The following is a 22,746-nucleotide window of genomic DNA, read 5'->3' on the forward strand; positions in this document are numbered from 1 at the left end:
CTGGTGTGAGCTCCCTGGGTCATATAGCAAATTCCCGCTGGCTGGCTGTTTCTCTTGTGGTAGTGTATATATTTCCATGTTACCTTCTCTGTTTGTTCCACCCTCTCCTTCCCCCTCTGTCCACAAGTCTGGTCTCTGTCTGCATCTCCATTGCTGCCCTCTAAATAGGTTCATCAGTACCATCTTTCTAGATTCCATATATGCATTAATATACAGTATTTGTGTCTCTCTTTCTAACTTACTTCACTCTGTGTAATAGGCTCTAGGGTCATCCATCTCACTGGAACTGACTCATGCATTCTAAGCATTGTAGTTGTAAAAGCTTTCCAAGTGATTCTAATACGGAGCAGTGTTGTGAACCATTACTCTTTTAAGTCCAGGGATTAAGTCCAGGCCTTGGATATTTGAAATAACCTGGAATCGTCCACACCTGACCAACAGTTTGTCTCTCAGTGTAAAGTTACGTATATGTCCAGCCATGAAAATAATTTCATCTGAAAGTGTTGAGGCATATCATATGGAATGTAGCTATTGAATAATGATACTCATCCTTAAAGAACCATGCTTAATCTTAGTCTTCTGTGGTTCAGTCTGTCCAAATGGGTCACCTTAGGAGATTGGGCACATATTTCTAGATTGTTTTCAGTGTTTAAAACTGATTTAGTAATTATTATTACTGATTTAGGAGTTACATTAAAAAATCCACTCAGGCACACCTGATGTTTATAGCAAATTCTGGTACCTACTGGATGAATTCAACTCGTCTCTGATTGGCTTGTAACTCCCAAAGGATTGTGATTTGCCATCACGTAGATGCTACCTCCTCCCACCTCCCCTGCCAAGTTCCCAAAATGTTTTAAATAGTGATATTTCTGTGTAATTACCAGGGGTGTCTGCTTTGAAGAGGGTAGTATTTGTTTAAATATATCCATTTTGTTATTTTTTTCCTTTGGTCTCTTTTTATCATAGCTCCTATTAAAAAAAGTTCTGTTCAGAGGCCTGATTCTGACCTATAGCATATCATTGAGCCCAGTCCTTTCCATGAGTTCCTCTCCCCTTTGCTACTCACCAGCAGGCCTCCCCTCACCCTTGCCTTCTTTTCACTGTTTGCGTTGTTAGCCCATCACCTGTTAGCACTTCACTAGCGGATGAGAACATGTCTGTACTTCTCATGGACCTAGCAGATTTGAGGTCTGTTACACTGAACAGGGAAGCCTGCCGTGCTGCAGTCCATGGGGCCGCAAAGAGTTGGACACGACTGAGTGACTAAACTGAATGGAACTGAACATTGATTGAGTTCTGATCTTCTAAAGGACTCTATTGACCATCCTGAGTGGCCACCTCTTTATCCCTACACATTGCACTAAGTGGGCCAAGACCATATTTAGAAATGCTTTCTTTGACTGGTCAGACCCAAATAAGACGAATATTTTGACCTGGGCTTTTCTTTTCTGGTTAAATATTCTAAAATGGTACTGCTATCAATCCTTTCTATATAAAAACATTCTTGGTGTCTTTGTTTAAATAGTTCATCAACTTTAGGTAAATACTAAAACATTTCATAGTAAGTTTATTTGCTGCCATATTCACAGTCAGGCTCAGTTGGGGCAGCTTTGTTCAGGGTTGGATACATAAATGTGATTTATTCATCAAAACTTTTCTTTTTTAGTCTGTGCCATCCAGGACCTTGCCCACCCTGCCCTGCCTTTATGACTAAAACATGTGAATGTGGACGGACCAGGTAAAGTTAGACTTGTACTCCAAAAGAAGACTTCCGTTTCCACCCTGATGGTTTATGTATGAATTTCTAAAATGAAAGATTAGTAGGTAGGTGCAAATAGTATTTATTTACTATCATTAATACATGGTAGGTGTAAATAGTACTTTTCTGTGAATAGTAAATCCTGTGCTGCCTTAATCCTGTTTTGCACTCTTTTAAGTGATTAAAAAGTTATAAAAAGTGAGATTATCATTTTAAGTGAAATACTATGGGACTTTTTTCTTAACATCTTCAGTGGATGAAAGAACCAGGAGTTGAACCCCAGCCTGCTAAGATTCAGCAGGCAAGGATCGTTTATCTGTGCCTACCGTAGTATCTGGTGTCTAGGGGGTTTTCAGTGAATATTGTTGAAAGAAAGAATAAGTGGCCCCCAGAGCCCACCCTCTTTTCATTACAGTGCAAGTTATGCTCTATCAGTGCAGGGACCATTGGTAGCTGCATAGCTGTGGAGTGCCTCTGAGGTCTGGTGGAGACCATACAGTGATTCCTGAACCACAAGATGAGATGGAATAGTGCACATTTTTCAGTGATAAACATAAGTGTTTACTGAACTTACAAGAGTAGCAGTGTAGCCTGAGAGTCACATGCAAGGCCTTCTGGTCAGAAAGCCCAGGTCAGATTTAGGCTCTGCCACTAACTAGTTGTTGACCTGGGCAAGTTGCTGTCTCCTGCTGAGCCTCATTTTTCTTATCTTCTTATGGTAGAAATAATAATGTCTTCCTCAAGGGGTTGATATTAGCTGTGATGCTGAGCACTGGAAACTGACCATCTATGTATGTAACAGTGACTTTTTAAAACAAAATACATAGCTGAAGTGAGAGTAGTGGAATAGAATAGAACTTTTTGTGGGAGAGTAGATTGCAAGCTCTAAACCATTGCCCTGAAAAGAAACCTGAAGACAATTGTGTAAGAGCAGTGGCCTCATATCCTTCTCTGGCTAATAGGTCAGTGAAATCAGGATGTTTATTAGAACAAAGCCAGAATTATTTCCCTTCCTGAATCAAAGTCACATACAGTATGTTCTTAAGTACAATATTAACAGCTGCCGAAAATGCCAGAGTGCAGGGTCCCAGGAGAATGCCATTGTGCTTGCATTCCAGGAATATTCGTTAGAACTACATCTTCCAACTTCTCCACCCAGATCTGTAAGATACTGTGGGAGCTCCAGGCTCTTTACCGTCCTGCATGCTGCTTCAACTCAGAGGAGAAATCACAGTGTAACACATATTAGGCCCTCAATTCCTCTCTGGCCAGAAAATAGGGGACAGAGAAGCAAAGGAGGAAAAAGAAAAGTGGAGAAAGGAAGACCAATTGAGGGAGTGATTGGAGGAGGGAAACAGAAGTCGGAGAAATGGGGCCCAGTGAGGTTTAGTAGGTTTTGGGGAAGGGTTAGTTTAGCTGTCAAACAGGACCTCAATGTCCAACATTAGGCTGCTGCTGCTAAGTCACTTCAGTCATGCCCGACTCTGTGCGACCCCATAGACAGCAGCCCACCAGGCTAATGCCGTCTTTATGTTTTCTCTTTTTATAGGCACACAGTTCGCTGCGGTCAGGCTGTCTCAGTTCACTGTTCTAACCCTTGTGACAATATTTTGAATTGTGGTCAGCACCACTGTGCTGAGCTGTGCCATGGGGGTCCATGCCAGCCTTGTCGGGTCATATTGAACCAGGGTAAGTGGTGAGCACACCAGCCAGCCCTACTTAGGGACTTTTTTGGAACCTTATTTACAGTTGTATTGATGACATGGATTTTTCTCAAGCCTGTATTCACAAAGACTCTGTTAGGTCTGTTATCTTGGGTAGAAAGAACTGGAGATATATGAATGATTGGATGGTTTTCATTATTTTGGTCACATAATACTAGTATAGGTCATTGTCCTATAGAATTTGGACAGTAGCTTTTTTTAATGCTGTTTAAAAGTAACTGCTTGGGAAATCTTTTTGCAGTAACTACTTGAAAAGGGCGCAGAAAAGGCCAAAGCAATGTTGAAAGAGAACAAATTTGAAAGACCTGATTTTAAGGCTGATAAAGTATTAGTAATAATCACATTGTGGTTATTGGTATAAAGGTAGACTAGTAGATTCTAACAATAGAGTCCAGAAATAGACCTCAATATATTATAGTCAGTTTATTTCAGCTAAGATATTAAGTTAATTCAGTGGGAAAAGGAGTCTTTTTACAAATGGTCCTAGAACAACTGGATGTTTATATGGGAAAAAAGTGACCCTCAACCCCAGTCTCACTCTTTACACAGACATTAATTCTATATGGATCTTGGACTTAAATGTAAAACCCAGGAACAGTTTCCAGAAGAAACTATAAAAGAATATTTTCATGACTTTGGGATCAGGCAAAGATTTCCTAGAGCAACAAAAAATGTTAAATTGAACTTTATCATATTAAGAAATTTCTGTTCAACAAAATATAACATTAAGAAAATGAATAGATAAATCACAGATTGTATGCAGAATATTTAAGGTACCCCTTCTAAAGAAAAACAGAGATAGTCTACAAATCAACTTGAAGAGGTACTTCACAAAAGAAAATAATTATAAATGGTCAATAAACACATAGAAGATGCTTGACACCTTTGAACACTAGGAAACTGTAAATTAAAGGCACAGTAAGAGTAGAATAGTATAACCACTTTAAAAAACAGTCTAAGGAATCTCCCCAGTGGCCTAGTGGTTAGGATTCTGCGCTTTCACTGCTGTGGCCCAGGTTTAGTCCCTGGTCAGGGAACCTAGGTCTCACAAGCTGTGTGGTGCAGCCAAAAGGAAAAAGAGAATAGTGTAGTAGTTCCTTCAAAGGTTAAACATAGAGTTGCCACGTGACTGCAGTTCTACTCTTTGGCATATACCCAAGGGAAATGAAAATATATGTCTATGCAAAACTTCTAAATGAATGTTCATGGCAGCATTATTCATAATAGTCAAAATGTGGCAATAACGCAAATACCTATCAACTGATAAATGAAATAACGTGATATATCCATAAAAAGGTGTATTATTCAGCCATGAAAAGGAATAAAATATTGATACATGCTATGAAGTGGATGAACCTCCAAAATATTATACTAAGTGAAAGAAGTGAGTCTCAAAAGACCACTTACTATATGCAGTGTTTTGTTTATGGGTCCTCTGGGAAGAAGGTCCTTGTTCCAAGAATAGTTGTTTGCCCTCAAAGATAATATCTTAGGAAGCTGGTAAACTGACCTAATGTCCATCTTTATAGTGTGTGCTTTTTAGCTATGATTCATTCTGTATCCTTACCATTATTTTCCTTTTTATTTTCACATCTTTTATGTTCTCTTCATTTATCCATATATTCTTATATGCTGCATTAAACCTGTTTTGAGATAAGGCAGGAGTAAATGTATACTGGCAGTTTGGTCTTAGCAGTATAGATTGTCTTTGATCTGGACCATTTTTAGCTCTTGATTCATATTGGACTAAATGACACTTTTTTGTCAGATTTGTATGGATCCCAGTCTCTTCCTTTCTGTTTTTGTGTATGTAGCTGATTTTTTCAAACCCAGTTGAAGACTTTTTGTTTGTCTATATTATATATCTGGCGAAGTATTTAGGCCATCAGCATAGTGGCTGTATCAACTTATATTCCCACCAACAGTGTAGATGGGTTCCATTTTCTCCACACCCTCTCCAGTATTTATCTGTAGACTTTTTGTCTCAAGGTGTTTTTTAGTTTCTGTTTTGTTGAGGTTTATTTTGTTCCCTAGTATTGTCATCAGTCCTAGAGAATGTTCGTGTGTGCTTGAAAAGAATTGTCAGTTTTCTGACGCTTGATTCTTTGGTTCATAGCTATCTTATACCTCTGGGAAAAAAGAAGTCTGTTCTATTTGAGCAGACACTTAGCAAAAAAAAAAAAAAGCCTGCTTGCACAGTCTCCCTGTTGCTAGGGTTTTGTTTACCAATTTGTTGATTCTGCCAATCTTGATTGCATATCCTGTACCTATAATTCATCTAATAAGTAAATCTTTATTTAATGAGTTTTAGAACAGGGAATGAAACTGGCCATGTATTTACTGGGAGAGTAAATATATGTTTTAAAAATCAAGCATCTTGGTTAATATCTTTATTGATAAAAAGCTTTCATTATAAACTAAAAATGTAAAGTGACCCTTATCAGAAAAATTATCTAAATTGATGCAATTTAGTCCTTACCAGACTTTGTTACATATTAGTTAGAAACCAACTCTTTTCTTGTTTGCTTTGAAAATAACTCCTTAAGGGCAGCACATAAAGCAACCCATTATTTCTTCAACCAACAGAAAAATCAATAGATATTAGGCTGAGTTCTCTGTATAGTCAATAAAAGTCTCAAGTTCTTTGAAACACTTTTTATTCAGTATCAGGACTCAGACATGTTTATTTCAAATTTAACAATAGTAGAATACAGATTAGTAAGGATTTATATTGTATCTATCTTAAAGTTTCTTTTTAGCAGCAGACACTTTTCCTAAGCACCTTATGTGAACCCCAAGATACGAAGTATTAAATCTATGCTGCTTGGTTGAAGTGAGGGTGGAATCCAGTCATCAATGCCTCCATAATTATCCCGTTTAGCTTCCATCTTCTGTGACATCTCCATAGGACCCCAGGGAGCCTCCTGATCCATGGTTTCCAACCATGGCCTTATGGAGCAGTCTGTTTCACTTTAATGCTCATGTTGAGGTGTGCTACAGGTGTACCATGAGATGTGTTAAAATTAACAAAACCTTCTAAATTTTTTTCCTATGGTAGAGCTCTTAGGTGGGGCTTAGAGCTGCTGTATAAGCCACATTTACTTCTGTGCCAGGTCTGATCAACAGTAGTGAGTAGGATTTTGTGTCTTCTTATAGATTGCTTAGAGTATTTTAAGCACTTGTGCAGATTACTAATCTTTCATTTTTGAAATTGTGTCTTCAAGTATGCTACTGTGGCAGCACTTCCCGAGATGTGTTATGTGGAACAGACATAGGAAAGTCTGATGGATTTGGGGACTTTGGCTGTTTAAAGATATGTGGCAAGTAAGGTTTTACGTTTTTCTCAGTTACAATAAAGCTGTATTTAATGCAACAGTTCTGTAATAATGTGTTGTTTTTCTTAACAGGGACTTGAAATGTGGGAACCATACATGTTCTCAAGTGTGTCACCCTCAGCCCTGCCAGCCATGCCCACGGCTTCCCCAGCTGGTGCGCTATTGCCCTTGTGGGCAAACTCCTCTCAGCCAGTTGCTGGAACTTGGAAGTAGTGGTCGGAAGACATGCATGGATCCTGTGCCTTCATGTGGAAAAGTGTGCGGCAAGCCTCTGCCTTGTGGTTCCCTAGGTAACTAGTGGGCGGAAAGTTTGTTTAAAATGTAAATGTAAATATTTGGCAGTAGTGACTACTTAAACAAAATAGTATTTAATTCCAATTACAGTATCAGAGGTTTTTCTAAATAATATGATCAGATTTGTGTGGTTACTTTTTCTTTCCTTCTCAAAATATACTTGTGAAAGCTCACATTTGCCCGAATGATCTTTCTATTAGTAATTCAGGTATTGCCAACTCAGGACAGTTGTGGTTAGATACTGTTTTGTTGGGGGGGTGGGAGGGGGAGGTTGGGGTGTTTATGATTTCTCTTAGCAGCCTATACTAGTATGAATGCCAGGTATCCTTTTAGTAATTTAGGGTTCGGCAAGTGTTTAGAAGCATTTTCGTATAATAGAAACATTTTAACTGGGTGAGGCGTTTTAAGAACTGAAATTTTAAGTGCACTTAAACTTTATTCATTTGAACCACTCAAGAGACATCTTTCTCTTCAGATAGGTTTCCCATCTAACTGAGAATAACACCTCCTGAAACTCATTTTGAAGAGACGTTTTTCTAAAATTTACATTACCTTCTTTCTTTGAATAGAGGTTACTGAAGATAATTTCTTTCCCCTTATTTGACTGAATCATCATTTCCCTGAACCTCAGTTATTGTATTCTACTGAATACACTGATTCCCTCTGGGCTTGCTGAGTTTTTTCAGGTATTTCCCCATAGCAAGGTGCAGTTTGACTGATTTACTTAATTGTTAAACCTTTTGGTTGTTTATTTTCTTGTGAATGCTTTCAGTATGCCCATCTGCCTACCTTTAGTGACTGTCCGTTTCTTCTACTTGTGGGCTTCTGATTACTTGGATATAGAAACCAGAAAAGTTTTGTTGAGATCAGCTATAAAGCAATAGTCTGAGCTTCTGACTGATACTTTCTGAGGCAGTCCTTGGGATGTCCTTGGGATATATGCATGTACAGTGTTACAGTGAGTGGCAAAAAGCTGCATATTTAGAAAAATGAACCTGAGCAATTGGGTCTGTATAAAAGAGGTGTTCCTGTAACTATCTGTGGTAAAGATAGACTCTTTTAAGTTTGGCTTCCATTTTTCCAAGAAGAAAGATTTCACATTTCTTCCAAGTACCAGTAGGAGCACCCTACCTAATTCCTTTTCTCAATCTGACTTTAAAATTATGTAGAGAGAAGAAATGCCCTTTTATTTTAATACATTTTAACTTCGTCAGGAAAATCGGTTGTCTATTGCTTCTCTGTGCCTACCAGGAAAATGTATCTTCAGATAAGCCCTGTGAAACAGAGATCAAATGACTTGCAAATCCAGAGAGACGGTAAAGATCTTCCCATTTCAGAAAGCACATGGGTCAGTTTCATAAGAGCTTCATGTATGACTAGATATCCTGCCCTGATGCTCAGATAGCTCGTTGGCATGGAGAGAAAGAGGAAATGTGAAATGGGTACTGCAGAGGGCCTTGAGCAAGAGGAGGACAGTAACTGTCAGTATGAGCAGACCTGGGGGTGGGACAAGACCCGCTCAGGAGTTTCAAGAGTAACTGCTAAACTTCGGCAGAGTTTTAATCATGGAAAGCTTTTAAGGAGCTAGGTGAGTTGGATTGAGAAGCTCAAAGAAAAGCCTATAACTAGCGGTAACAGTGGATCTCATGTTTATTCAGGCCTGGCTTATCTACAGAAATCTTGTTTAGGTCCATTAGTATCTCACCCAGTAGGAAATTTCCATCCTAGTCACATAGCTTTAGTACAAAAGACTAGGTGGTATTCTGCTTTCGGGATGGTAGCCTGAGGCGCAAAAAAGCAAAGCTGGGGAAAACGATTTTTTAAAAAAGCAAGCAACCATTTAAAGTCTCTGGAAACTGTCCTGCACACAAAGCTCCAATGAAAAAATTTATATTGAAGAAAACCTACTAAAACTGAGTTAAGAACAGCAAGAGTCTGTGTTGTCTGAATCACAACCTACTCCCTCCTTCCCTGCCCCTTCCCAAATCAGCTCAACTAAAGGATGGGTGTGCCCAAGAAATCAGGGCTTCATCCACCCTCAGTTCCCAGTCAAGGGTTACTTGCTAGGAGGAGCAGACCATCAGCATTTCTTATCCCCCCAACTCCAAGTTGAAAAGGCTAAACTTCTAGTAAGCACAACTGCCAGGTTTGGGGTTCCCTTCCTCCATACTGGGCAATGGCACCCCACTCCAGTACTCTTGCCTGGAAAATCCCATGGACGGAGGAGCCTGGTAGGCTGCAGTCCATGGGGTCGCTAAGAGTCGGGCACAACTGAGCGACTTCACTTTCACTTTCACTCCTCCATGCTGGTCACACATAGATTGGAAGCCCTATTCCAGTCACAACAGGCAGGAGTACTGGGGCCTCAGTCACCGTCACCCCCGTTCATTTGCAGGGCAGAGGTTTCACAGCGTGAGACACGAGCCAAGAAAACTAGAGGCTGTTGTCGCACCCAGCACCCAGTGACTGAGTGACCTTTTCCAGCGGGAGAGACAGTCCATAAGGAAAGAGAGCTCCAAAGTATGCCCTAAAGGAACTGAGTTTAATTTGAAAGAAGTGTGAAGAAGTCAGACCCAACGGCTCTTTCGAAAACAATAGTTCCTCTTAATTAAGAGTAACAAGCTCAACTATAGGCCACCTAGTTCACCAGAGAGAAGCAGGGAAGGAGATACCAAGAGGAACCATCCTGGGGTCAGAACAAACTTCATACACTTGCCTCAAAGACTACCTCTGCCCAAATTTTATTGGATCAGACTGCTGAGCAATTTATGCCCCGGGATGCTGCAGTCAGCCAGCAATTAGTGAAGCCTCAGAACTGAATGTAATACTAAGAGAGGCGGCCAGCTTATCAGAAGGATCAGGGAAAGAGATGGTCAAAGAGAGTCCTGCTGACACCATTGTCTTCCCAAGGTGACAGTACACCTGCCTAGGGTTGTGCCATCAAAAGAATGACACCGGTGTCTTTGTACTGTGATAGACATAGACTTCACTAAAATAGCCTAGTGAGCAAGCAGACAGGCTATGAAAAGAGGACGCAGTATCCAGAGTTACTGCTAACAGCAGATTGCCAAAAATGTTCAGTTTCCAACAAAAAAATCACAAAGTATGCAAACAGAAAAAAAACCCCATGGGTAACAGAAACTTTCAGTTTTCTGTGAGAGTGATCAGTGTCAGATTTAAAGCTGTCAAGGTAGCCGTTATGAATACATTCAAAGAACTAAAGGAAACCATGCTTGAAGAGTTAAAGGAAGGTACAAAGGCAGTGTTTCATCAAACAGAGTATCAGTAAAGAGATAGAAATTATAAAAATAGAACCCAAAGGAAAATCTGGAGTTGAAAAGTCCAGTAATTAAAATTAAAAATTCATCAAAGGTACTCAGCAGTAAATTTGAGCTGGCAGAAGAAAGGATCAATAAATGTGAAGATAGATCTGTGTTATAGAGATAATATAATCCCCAAAACATAGAGAAAATGAATAAAAATGAATAGTGCCTCGGAGAAACATGGGACACCTTTAAGCACATCAGGAGAATGGTGAAGCACCAGGAGAGGAGAAAGGAGCAGACAGATATTCAAATGCTGGTGGGAAACTTTTCACATTTATTGAAAGACATTAATTTGCACATCCAAGAAACTCAGAAACTCCATAGGATAAATTCCAAGGCACATAGTGAAAGTGCTGAAGGCCAAAGACAAGGACAAAAAGCAGGTTTGAAAGCAGCAAGAGAAAAATGACACATTACATACTAGGGAACCACTCTAAGATTCACAGGTGACTGCTCATCAGAAACAGTGGAGAACACTATCACAAGAGGGAGACAGTGAGACGTCCTATTCAAAGTGCTGAAAGAAAAAAATTACCAACCAAGAGTCTTATATGCAGCAAGTCTTTCAAAAATGAAAAAATCGAGAGTTCTCTGCTAGCAGATCTACTTTGCAGTAAATACTAAAGAGAGGCCTTCAGGCTGATACATGTAAATCCACAAGAAAAAACAAAGAGTAAAGTTAATTACATAATCATAAAAGAAAGTATAAGTGCATATTTCTTCTTTCTCAAGTGATTTTAAAAGCAATAGTATAAAATAATATATATATAATTGTGTCATTAGGTCTATAATATATAGAAATATATCTGACAATAACAGCACAAAGGGAGTAGGTGGAATTAAGGTTTATTGCAGTTAAAGAAGTGATATCAGATGGTAACTCAGATCTTCAGGAACAAATAAAACCAGTAACAGTAAATAAGATAAATAGAACAAATTATGTTGTATACTTGCTCTCCTTTCTTTTTTCAGCTTCTTTAATAGGCATAACATTATATAAAGCAATAATTTTAACATTGTACTGTTAAATTTAGATGTAATATGTATAGCAGTAATAGCACAAAAGAGAAGAGAAAATAGAGCTATATGGGTATAAGGCTTCTATATCTCACAGGAATTAGGTTTGTACACATCCGAAGTCCACTCGGATGTGTACCACTGATAAGCTCTAGAGCAACCATTAAGAAGATAACTCAAAATATAGTAGAAAATGCCACTATTGGGGAAAATGTTACAGTGGAGAATATTCACTTAATGTAAAAGAAAACAATGAAGGAAGATTATATTAACAAACAAGCCATGAGACATAAAACTAAAAGTAAAATGGCAGATATATATCTAGCTATATCAATAATAACATTTAGGTAAATGGATTAAGCAATTAGATAAAAAGACATTATCAAAATGAATTTTAAAAAGAAGCAACTATAATGCCATCTTCAGGAAACAGACTTCAGAGTCAGAGATACAGTTAGGCTGAAGGTAAAGGGATGGAAAAAAAGCATCATGTAAACAGCAGCCATGGAGAGAGACTATGGGTGATCCCTGGGGAGTCCACGAAACAGGACTTGTTCTGAAGCCTAGCTTAACAGAACAAGTGGCAGGCTGCCTATCACCAGACATTCATAGAACTTAGTCAGTGAGATTATGGATTATGGTTTCTGGTTATTTATGATCCCTAGATGATTTTGACTCCCTAGAGTCAAGAGTACTTCAGCAAGTCACCCATGGCTACAATTTTAAGGAGATCCAAGTCTAATTTGGAGACTTGAGGTCTCAATAAAGAGTCAGAAGATCTCTTCTTTGACATACACAGAGTACCTTGTGCCCCAAAGCATATTCCTGTGACTAATGCTGGGGCCTTTCCTTGCTGGAAAAGGCCCAGCTGGCCAGATGGGGGGAAGATAAGGCGAGAAACATTAACAGCATCCATCTTCCCTCAGCTCTGGTGATGGAGTTACAGGGCACAGAGGTGGAGAACCATTGTGGCTAGTGAATTTGGGAATCTGAAAATGAGCAGTTGCAATTTTCATCCCCAGCTCTTTTCATTTTTATTAAAGATTTCATTCATACCTGTGAAAAGCTCTGTCATGAAGGAGACTGTGGACCATGCTCTCGCACATCAGTTATTTCCTGCAGATGCTCTTTCAGAACAAAGGTAAATCCTACACAATGCTAGAGTTGTTGCCACCAGTGCTTTTTATTAATCAGTTGGTGATGATGGGAGGGAAGGAATCAAAATAACCTCAGGCTTATTCCTGTTACACTGTTTTTGATTCATTCAATCCAACCAGTATATACCAACATCTACTGTGGATCAGTTGTAGAATACGGATGAAGGGGTCCAGCGTGCAAGACTCAGAGGCCACTGATAGGCTTAGGGCCCATATACAAGTAGCTCGACTAAATACGAGTGTGACAGTACTAGATGCCAGAAGAGAAGAGCAGTAGCACCACTGAGAGCAGTCAGCTCACGGAGAAGTTAGAGGGGACACAGTCCACAAGATCTCCCTCACTTCTGACTCACTGCAGGAGTGTAGACAGTTGCCAAATGAGTCCACATGACCACCTTCACCTCTGATACCGGCTGCAGTCCAGTGGTCCCCAAGGCTACCCTCGAGGTTTATTTGCTGCAAGAACTCACAGAACTCATTGAAAACTGGTATATGCTTGATTACAGTTTACTACAGGGAAAGAATACAGATTAACATCAATCAAAGGAAGAAGTATGTAGGGCTGAATGCAAGACAGCACCAAATATGAAGCTTCCAGTTGTCCTCTCCCTGTGGAGTTGGAACAGTGTTACTTTGTCACCACCAGTGTGTGGCTGTATGTGTGGAGTATTGCCAACCAAGGAAGCTCACCCACCCAAGCATGGGTGTTCAGTTTTTATTGGGGCACCATCGTGTAGGTATGGTTGACCGTCCATGTAGCTAGTTTCAGCCTCCAGTCCCTCCAGAAGTCTGCTAACACTGTGTGGCCCAAAGCCTACACCTGAAACCACATCATTGGTCTTATGGTATGGCCAGCCTGCACCCTAACTCGTATCAGACTTTGTGGTGACCCAAGGCCCCAGGCAAACAGTGAGACTCCTGTCAAGCATGATATTCCAAGATTATCTCCCAGAAGCCAGTAGCAAAAGCCAAACCTCTCTTCAGGTAATGTTAATTCTTCACCATACAACTGTTTTGTCAGTTTCTGCTTTCTGCCTGGGGCAACCTTGATTGGACCATGTGTTATAAAAAAGTCATCTTACCGTTTTGGAATTGATGCACATTTCTGTTTCTGTAACCAGAAGAGGCAGGAAACTTTGCTGTGGAAGTCTTTGGGTACTTTTACTCATGGAACATACTGAGTGTTGATCTACCTGGCTCTCTGACATACTTCTGGTCATTTCAGTGCATAATTAGCACCTGTCCCAGCAGAGCACAGGCTGGAGTAGAGACAGAATTCTGAGTCATTGATACTGTTTGTTAAATACAGCCCACGGTCTGGATAGCAGCTGACTTGCAAATTGATTCTGAGGATATTGTCCATAAATTAGGAGCTAGCTTAATAGGTAAGTTTCCGAAGTAAAGGAAAGAATGTCAGAGTAATTAGTGCCATTTACATGAGACTAAAGTTGTGTGAAGATGCATGGGGTTTTCTTCTGAATGAAATCATATAATACATAGGATAGTATAGATATGTTGAATGTCAGGTACAGGACCACTTTATGCTTTGTAGATACCAGCTTGAAGGCTGTGAGATACTTTGATTTAGGAATCATACATTTACTAATGCCTTGAGGTGCTCTTTGTGACCAAGAATTACAAACAGGATGCGGATACACGACCTAGACATGACTCCTGCCAGTTTGCTTTTCTCCCAGCAATCTCTTTCTGTGTCTGTGTGCTTTTTAGCTTCTCATTCACTCTGTGACCTCACTCCCTCGAATAGTGGACCCCGTGGCAGTGAGTGTACTTTTGAAAGTTATGTGTAAATTAAATTTTTGCAAATAAAAGTCTTATTTTAAAATTGCTGGAGGAGCTCATCTGTTAAACAGTTTGACAAAGTGAAAGATCTCTTTGAAACACTAATAATCACCTCATTGTTCAGTCAGATTTTTCCTGAAGTGTCCTTTGTAATGGAATGGGCTTTTCCATGGAAGTGAGTTTTCTAGGTAAATAAAAACTTAATTTCTTAAAGCTTCAAAGGTTGTTCTCTTTTAACCCCTTTGGTAGGAGTCTTTAAGAAACGTATGCTATATCTTACTACCTCTTAACAAAGAATGCTGTGTTTACGTTTTTATTGAAATTCATACATAGTATAGGGAATTATGGGAGCTCTGCTTTGCCCACAGGTATAGATACCGCTCCAGCATATCATTTCTTTTTTTCTCTCAGCTCTAAAGACCCTCATATCTTGGGGCGGCTAGCACCTGTCAGGAAGAATCCCTTCCCATTCCCTGGAATGAATGAGCTCTGGCAGCTGCTGGGGTCTCATGGTGGGGGCTACCCATGCCAGGGTCATCGTGCACCAGCACAGACTCCTAGGCTGGCTTCACCAAAATTGTTACCAAACACAAATTCACATACCTGAGGCACACTGAGACCAAACAAATGAAACTTTGCAGTATGGAGCAGAGGGAGGTTTATTGTAGGGTCAAGCAAGAAGGATGGCCTGTGCTCAAAAATCTCCAACTCCTAGCGTGTCATTTCTTAACGTTTTTCAGTGTTCATGTTAACTAAAGCAATCGCTCAAGCAGTTTCCTGAGTCATCTTTGCTTTATATCTCTAGAGAGCGTATGAGGAGTTTCTTTTTATCTTAGAACCCAGCCAACTCACTAATTTACTGGAAACGTTTTTCTAGCCAAGAAGCTTCAGTTTCTTAGACAGCTTCATGTCTGTTATCAACTCTAGCAGCTGCTCCTTTTTTTCGAGGTCATTTTCACAAAGAAGAAATGTTTTTATCGTGTAGCTTATGTCTAAGTATATTGCAGCCTGTCCGTGACATCAAAGCCCAAATTTGGACAGAGATGCTGGGCAGCCAGCCAGACACCCTCTCTCCCAAGTGACTCGCTCGTCACACAGCAGCCTCACCATGCATGTTATTCAGGAACACGCATTAGTAAAATTACATGTGATAGACTTTTGAGGCTGTTCACACATAATTCAAACCAGGGTAATAAAATTTTGAATGGCCAAGGAGTTCTGCATCCCACTTTGTTACAGTTCAGCAGCATTGCTGTGGTATTCCTGAGTGTGTAGAGCTGTTTGCCCCTGCATCATATGGTACTGATGGTTACATATTTTCAATCCTTATATCTTCTTTTTCTGTTGATACCCTTGCCAGACAGTTATTTCTCTTTGCTCTGCATACCCTTAGTAGTTTTTGTTTCCATTCAGATTTTATAATATGTAATCTACTTGTGAGTTTGGAGGTCAGACCACAAAGAGTTTTACAATTATATTTTCATGAAAAGTTGTTAGACCTGGGGACCTGTTGTGAGTAAAGAATGCAGGGACTGGGCTGACCCAGCTCCAGATAGTGACTGCCAGAGAGGTCCTGGGTATTTGGGATATGCATGTTAGATTCAGCATTGTACTGCAGTTGTGCTGTTTTGTTTATTCCTAAAATAGTTACTATTCCCTTTTCTTTTTCTGTAGGAGCTTCCATGTACCAGTCTCAAAAGTGAAGGTATGACTGGGAAGGGGTGTGATGGAACTTCTTGGGGTGAAGGTAATTTTTGCATCTTGACAGGGAGATGGGTTATGTGTTTGTTAGAATTCAGTGAAGGTACTTTGTACATGTATGTAACTTGTTATTGTTGTTGTTTAGTCACTAAATCCTGTGGGACTCTTTGCAACTCCATGGACTATAGCCCACCAGGCTTCTCTGTCCATGGGATTTCCCAGGCAAGAATACTGGGTTGAGTTGCCATTTCTTTCTCTAAGAGATCTTCCCAGCCCAGGGATCAAACCTGCATCTCCTGCTTGGCAGGGACATATCCTTACCACTGAGCCACCAGGGAAGCCTATAGAACTTACCTCAAAAAAAACCAACAACAAACAAACATGAGTTCTAGTTAAAGAAATGCTATAAAATATAAGGGAAATATATTCATGTATGTAGCTTGCTTTGAAAAACATCCAAAATTAAGATAAACTGATAGCTGAATAGAAGAATAAATGTGGAAAACTACGTGTAACTACTGGTAGAATCTAGGTAATAATCATATATATATAGGTGTTCACTATAAATTTGTTTCAACTTTCTTATATGTTTGAAAGTTTTCATAATAAAATGTTGGTATAGGAAGAGAAGGTAAATAGCACCTAATGAACCAAGCTTTGTAAAAGCTGACTCTGATGCTTGATCTTCTTGTGGTTTGATAGGCCTGTTGGATACTTAGAACAGGGTGACTCAGCCAGCAGCCTTCTCAGCCTTCAGACCTAGAATATTGTTTCTTCCTTTGTCTTTGATCCTGATATTCCACTTTATTATGGTTCTACCCTTGTTTTACTAACCATCATGTAATTTTTGTTTAAACCACCTTAGAACTGTTTTGGAAGTGATAGAAGATAAACTTACACAAAATAAAAGCTCTTTTTCTGGTCAGGAAGAAAGCTGTACTGGTTAGGGTGCTCCTGGCTATAGGTATCATAAAACCCAAGGAAAAATGACTTTAGCTCTAAGGAGGTTTTACTGTTTCTCGTAATAGGAAGTGTGGAGGCAGAACAAGTCCAAGGTTGGTTAATTCCAAACCCAGTGATTCTAGGACTCTGGTTCAGCTTCCTATGATTTTCTTGGTTTTCCCCTCATAGGTATAAGTGAGCTACAGCAATTTCACACATTGTGTCCTCTCCCAATGCATCTAAAGGAAAGAGAGATTCTTAACCTTCTTTTCCTTCTTGAGAGCAAAGAAGACAGTCCCGAAAGACCCTCAGTGTACTTTATCACATGTTTCTGCCTAAACCCTTCTGTCACAAAGGGAATGGAATTACCATGATAGGCTAGACTCTTCAGTATAATGGAGGAACACATAGGTGCCTAGTTTCTAAACAAAATTAAGTATCTGTTAGCCTGGGGAAGGTGGACAAGGCTGAATATCTGCCTCAAATATCTGAATACTTGAAGTAACCAAAAATAACTTCCTCAAAACCACAGTCAAAATTTTGGTGATTAAAAGGCATAATTTGAAAACTTACTGTATTAGTACACTTCTTAGTAATTTAAAATATTTAATAAGATGTTAAATATATGAAGTAGGAATACACCCTCACCCCCATTTTCCCCTCCTAGTTCTACTCCCCTGATAAAACTACCTCATTAATTTGTCGAGGATGAGTTCAGATCTTTTCTATATTCATACCAATGTATACATGTGTTGGTATGGTTTTATTTTTCCCCTGAACTTAAGTTCTTAGTAAACATACTGTCTGGAACTTGCTCTTTTCCCCCTCTGCAATATATCAAAGATACTCTTCCATGTTGGTATGTATAGCTCTCCCTCTTGAGGGCATTCTCTATGTGGATATGCCATTTAAACAGTTGAGCGCCTGCAACTCCTTTATTAAGATAAAATTCACAAAGCATACAGTGAAACATTTTAAAGTGTATTATACAATTCAGTGGCATTTAGTGCCGTCACAGTGTTGTAAAACCATCACCTCTATCAATTCTAAAGTGTGTTCAGTATCCCAAATGGAAACCCTTGATTTTCACTCCCCCTTACCCCAACCCCAGGCAACTGCTATTCTGCTTCCTGTCTCTGGATTTAATTCTGAATTTTTGATATAATATGTAACCTTTACATGTTGTCTCTAGCTTCTTTCACTTAGCATGTTTTTTAGGTTCATCTGCCTTGTAGCACATATCAATACTTCATTCCTCTTTATGACTGAATAATATTCTGTTGTATGTATATACCATAGTTTGTTTATCCATTCATCTGTTAATGGATGCTTAATTTTGTTTCCTTCTTTTGACTATTGCAACTAGTACTACTCTGCGCATTTGTACATAAACTTTTATTTGAGTTGTTACTGTTGTTCAGTCACTAAGTCTTTGCGACCTCGTGGACTGCAGCACGCCAGGCTCCTCTGTCCTCCACTCTCTCCCAGAGTTTGCTCAAATTCATGTTCATTGAGTCAGTGATGCTACCTAACCATCCGTTTCTCTGCTGCCCCCTTTACTTGAGTACCTGTTGTAAATTCTTTTGGGTATGTACCTAGGAGTGGAATTGCTGGATTAGATGTTGATTAGAGGTAGAATTTTTAAAAGAACTGCCATCACAGTATTTCACATTCCCAGCAGTAATGTGTGAGGGTTTGTTTCTCCACATCCTCTCCAACACTTGGTATTTTCTGTTTTTTTTTTTACTATTATTATTATTACTCTTACTGTCGTCATAAGTGGGTATGAAATGATAAATCATTGAGGTTCTGATTTGCATTCCCTAATAGCTAATGATGTTGGACATCATTTCATGTATTTGGCCACTGGTATATCTTCTTTGGAAAAGTCTGTTCCTTTATTCCCTGTTTTTATTGAGTTTTCTTTTTGTTATTCACTTGAAAGAGTTCTTGATACATTTTGGACCCTAGACCCTTGTGAGATACTTGATTTGCAAATATTTTTTCCCATTATGTTGTTGTCTTTCCTTGATGGTGTCCTTTGATGCACAGTAGCTTTTAATTTTGGTCAAGTTTAATTTATTTTCCTTTTGTTGCTTGTGCTTTTGGTGTCCTAGCTACTTTCAGAAGTGTATCTGTAGGGAGGACTCCTTAAAGTGGAATTACCACTTAAATTTTTTTTTGGCTGCACCCAGCGGCTTGTGGGATCTGACCAGGAATTGAACCTGTGGCCCCTGCAGTGGAAGACAGAGTCTTAACCACTGGACCAGCAGGGAAGTCCCACCATTTAAATTTTTGATAGATACATATGTAGTCCAAAAGTTTATCCTCCCATCCACTGCATGTACCTTTTCTCTACACCTTCACCCAGTCTTCCTATTTCCTTTTTTTCTTCCAATTTTATTAAGATATAATTGACATATAGCACTGTATAAATTTTAAGTATACAGCGCAATAATTTGACTTACATACATCATGAAGTGATTATTATAAGTTTAATGAATATTCATCATCTCATAGTTGCAAAATGAAAGAAATAGAAAACATTTTTTGTCTATGATGAATAGAACTCTTAGGATTTACTCTTTCACAACTTTCATATATAATATACAGCAGTGTTAATTCTATTTATCATGTTGTACATCACATCCCTAATACTTAATGTATCTTGTAACTGGCAGTTTGTACCTTTTGACTCCCTTCATCCAATTCCACCTCCCTCACCTCCTGCTTCTGATAACCACTAATAGGATCTCCTTTATGAGTTTGTTTTTGAAATATAATTTACCTACAACACTATATTAGTGCCCATTACACACAACGTAGTGTTTTTTCCTATACATTTCAAAATGATTGCCACAATAAGTTTAGTTTCAGTGTGCCCCCATACAAAGATATTACTTAGTTATTGACCGTATTCCCTGCACTATACATTTAATACCCATGAATCATTGGTTTTGAAACTGGAAGTTTCTCTTAACCTCACTCGCCTGGTTTCTTTCTTCCCCCTACCCCTCTCTTGCCACCATCTGCTTTCTCTCTGTATCTAGACTATTCCTGTTTTGTTATGTTTGTCTATTAGTTTCCACATATAAGTGAAATCATACAGTATTTGTCTTATTTCACTTAGTATAGCTATGTTCTAGAATCATCCATGTTGTCAAAAATGGCAAGATTTTTTTAATGACTGAGGAATATTCCACTGCATATATTCCACATCTTCTTTATCCATTCATCTATCAATGGACACTTGAATAGTCTTCCTGTTTTCTATTTTTTCGACTGACAAGTGAAAAATTATCTTTTTTAAATATGCACTTTCACCATAACTAATTTGCTTACATTGTTACATTTGTATTTCTTCAGCTTGTAGTCACACAGATACTTGTTGAATGAATGTTCATATCCTTTGACTTTTTTTTCTTCTTAATTGTTCATAGCAGATGCTACATTTATGTGCGACAAGAGGTGTAACAAGAAACGGTTATGTGGACGGCATAAATGTAATGAGATATGCTGTGTGGTAAGTGGATCGATCATTAGGTACAGTCAGATTGCATTCATCTAGGGACTGGGCTTCTGGAAGCCTCAGCCGTCTAAGAATGCAGCCCAGATTTGGAAATCACTGGGAGAGGCCCCTGAGCAGCAGTCAGAATGCTGCCAGAGAGACAGGCTGGGCCTTTTTGGTTCTCAGCCAGGTCAGGAAGTTGGCCTATGGCACCATGGAGGAAGAAGAAAGAGGGCCTCAGGCCCCAGAGCCCAAGATCGCTGGATGAGTGTGTAGGCATCTGCAAGAGACTGTGTACTGTTGCCACACACAGACTCGCCTGGTCTTAGCAGCTCAGGATTCAAGTTTTGTATATTCCTTGGGTCAGATCAGTGGGCACAATGAGAGTGGCAGTTTTTAAAGGAACAAGTTTCAGTTATCTGAAATATTCATGTCTGTGTAACTAAATAGAGGAAGCATTACCTGGCAGTGGGTGCTGTGTTATTTTGGGTGTGTGAACAAGGTAACACAGTATACTAATAGTAAAGTACATATATACACACATATGTATATATATGTAATACATAATTGTTATTTTTGGCATTTATATTGACAGTGTGAAGAGTGATAAAGACCTGTTTATAAGCCAGTGTTTGAAAGTTTAAAGACTTCTTATTGAATACTTCAGACATATATAAAAGCTGAGAGAAGTGTGTGTCATATATGCCCAACATCTGTCTTCAGTAGTGATCCGCTTATGACTAATCTTGTTTCATCCACATCCCCACCTACTACCCCTCCCCTGATTATTTTGAAGCTAATTGCAGACCTCATGCAATCTGTAATTGTGGAGAGCTTCTTTGTTAATCTTGTTGATGGAAAATATAAAATGGAGATAATTTTGTAAGCAAATATAAATAAATATCTTAGAAATTCCCTGGCAGTCTAGTGGTTAGGACTCCACTTCAGGGGGCACAGGTTCTATCCCTGGTCGAGGAACTAAGATTCCAGCATGCAAAAAATTATATATGTATAAACCTCTCTTCCTAGGATAAGGAGCACAAGTGTCCTTTGATTTGTGGGAGGAAACTCCGCTGTGGCCTTCATAGATGTGAAGAACCTTGTCATCGTGGAAACTGCCAGACGTGCTGGCAAGCTAGTGAGTGTCTTCACTGTATAGTTTATCATAAGAGTTTTCTAGATAGTCAGGCATGATAGATCCTGGGCAGCTGACTTTCTTAGATTCCTGAATTAATAAGCCTTAGTATTTCAGGACCTTGGTTTTTTTTAAAAAGGAGTATTAAATCTTTTATTGATTGCTCATGATAATGGATGATACACAAGCTTCATTCCCATCTAGAACTATCTGGTGCCATAATTCAGTTTAGACATATTACATTGGATGTGCCAACAATCATATTAATAACAAAAAAATTCCATTACTAACTCCAGGTCACAAAACAGTAACTGTCAGTTCACCTACACCAACGTTTCTGAAGATAATGGCTTCTCCACCCAAGCCAGTGTAAATAGATTTCTAATGAAACCTGGCATCACCCTAAAGGAATTCTAACTTCATGCTGTTTGGGAAATTGACCAAAATGGCTTCAGAATAGACTAACTTTACACACACCATATCTTTTAAAAAGACATTTATTCAGCATCACAATCAGATTGTTATGTTTAGCAATCAACAGCATGGGTGCAAAAAAAAAAATCTGCATTAAAATCCTTTGTTGGGGAAAAAAAAATCTTTTGTTGGGATGCTTTACAGTTTCCACAGAACAGAAACTAAAATAACCTGTTATACAATTAGTCACAAATACAGTCCTTAGGGGTTTTTGCCCATATACATGAGTAGTATCTAAAACATGTTTTCTTTGTTGCAGCTAGGCCCTGTCACCACTGTGCGTGGCTGAGCTCACAAATCTGTTGTAACTTGTAGCTTTCCTCTCACTTCTTTGGCTCTGGCTCTCCTCCCCTGCTAAGGTTTGTTTCCTGGCAGTAATTAAAACCTCCTGCCTCTGTTATAGCTCCTGCTGCTGTTGAAACCACCATAGCCATCGTGGTTTCATGGTTTGGCTAAGTATTGGCTCTCACCACCATAGGGGCCAGAACTTCTGCCTCCAAAGTTTCCTTTTTTCATGGGTCCAAACTTTGAAGATTGAACCTTGTAATTGCCAAAATCGCTGTAGCCTCTA

The 22,746-nt window shown here is 39.2% G+C and overlaps 1 protein-coding gene across 6 annotated transcripts in view; it reads left to right on the forward strand.

Moving 5' to 3' along the window:
• Positions 1-22,746, forward strand: part of NFX1 (nuclear transcription factor, X-box binding 1) — a 65,204-nt gene that overhangs the window by 20,202 nt on the left and 22,256 nt on the right. For 2 of the 6 annotated variants that reach the window (XM_005684059.3, XM_018052366.1), the window contains 8 exons: positions 1,670-1,741; positions 3,312-3,451; positions 6,711-6,810; positions 6,894-7,111; positions 12,502-12,599; positions 16,090-16,120; positions 20,499-20,581; positions 21,596-21,704. In XM_005684059.3, coding sequence (XP_005684116.2) covers positions 1,670-1,741; positions 3,312-3,451; positions 6,711-6,810; positions 6,894-7,111; positions 12,502-12,599; positions 16,090-16,120; positions 20,499-20,581; positions 21,596-21,704 — 851 coding nt within the window. Of the gene's footprint in view, positions 1-1,669; positions 1,742-3,311; positions 3,452-6,710; positions 6,811-6,893; positions 7,112-12,501; positions 12,600-16,089; positions 16,163-20,498; positions 20,582-21,595; positions 21,705-22,746 lie in introns of all 6 variants that reach the window. The other 4 variants (XM_005684057.3, XM_018052363.1, XM_005684060.3 and 1 more) reach the window with 3 other exon arrangements.

Source organism: Capra hircus, chromosome 8, assembly GCF_001704415.2.
Source record: "Capra hircus breed San Clemente chromosome 8, ASM170441v1, whole genome shotgun sequence".
NCBI classification, from domain to species: Eukaryota; Metazoa; Chordata; class Mammalia; order Artiodactyla; family Bovidae; genus Capra; species Capra hircus.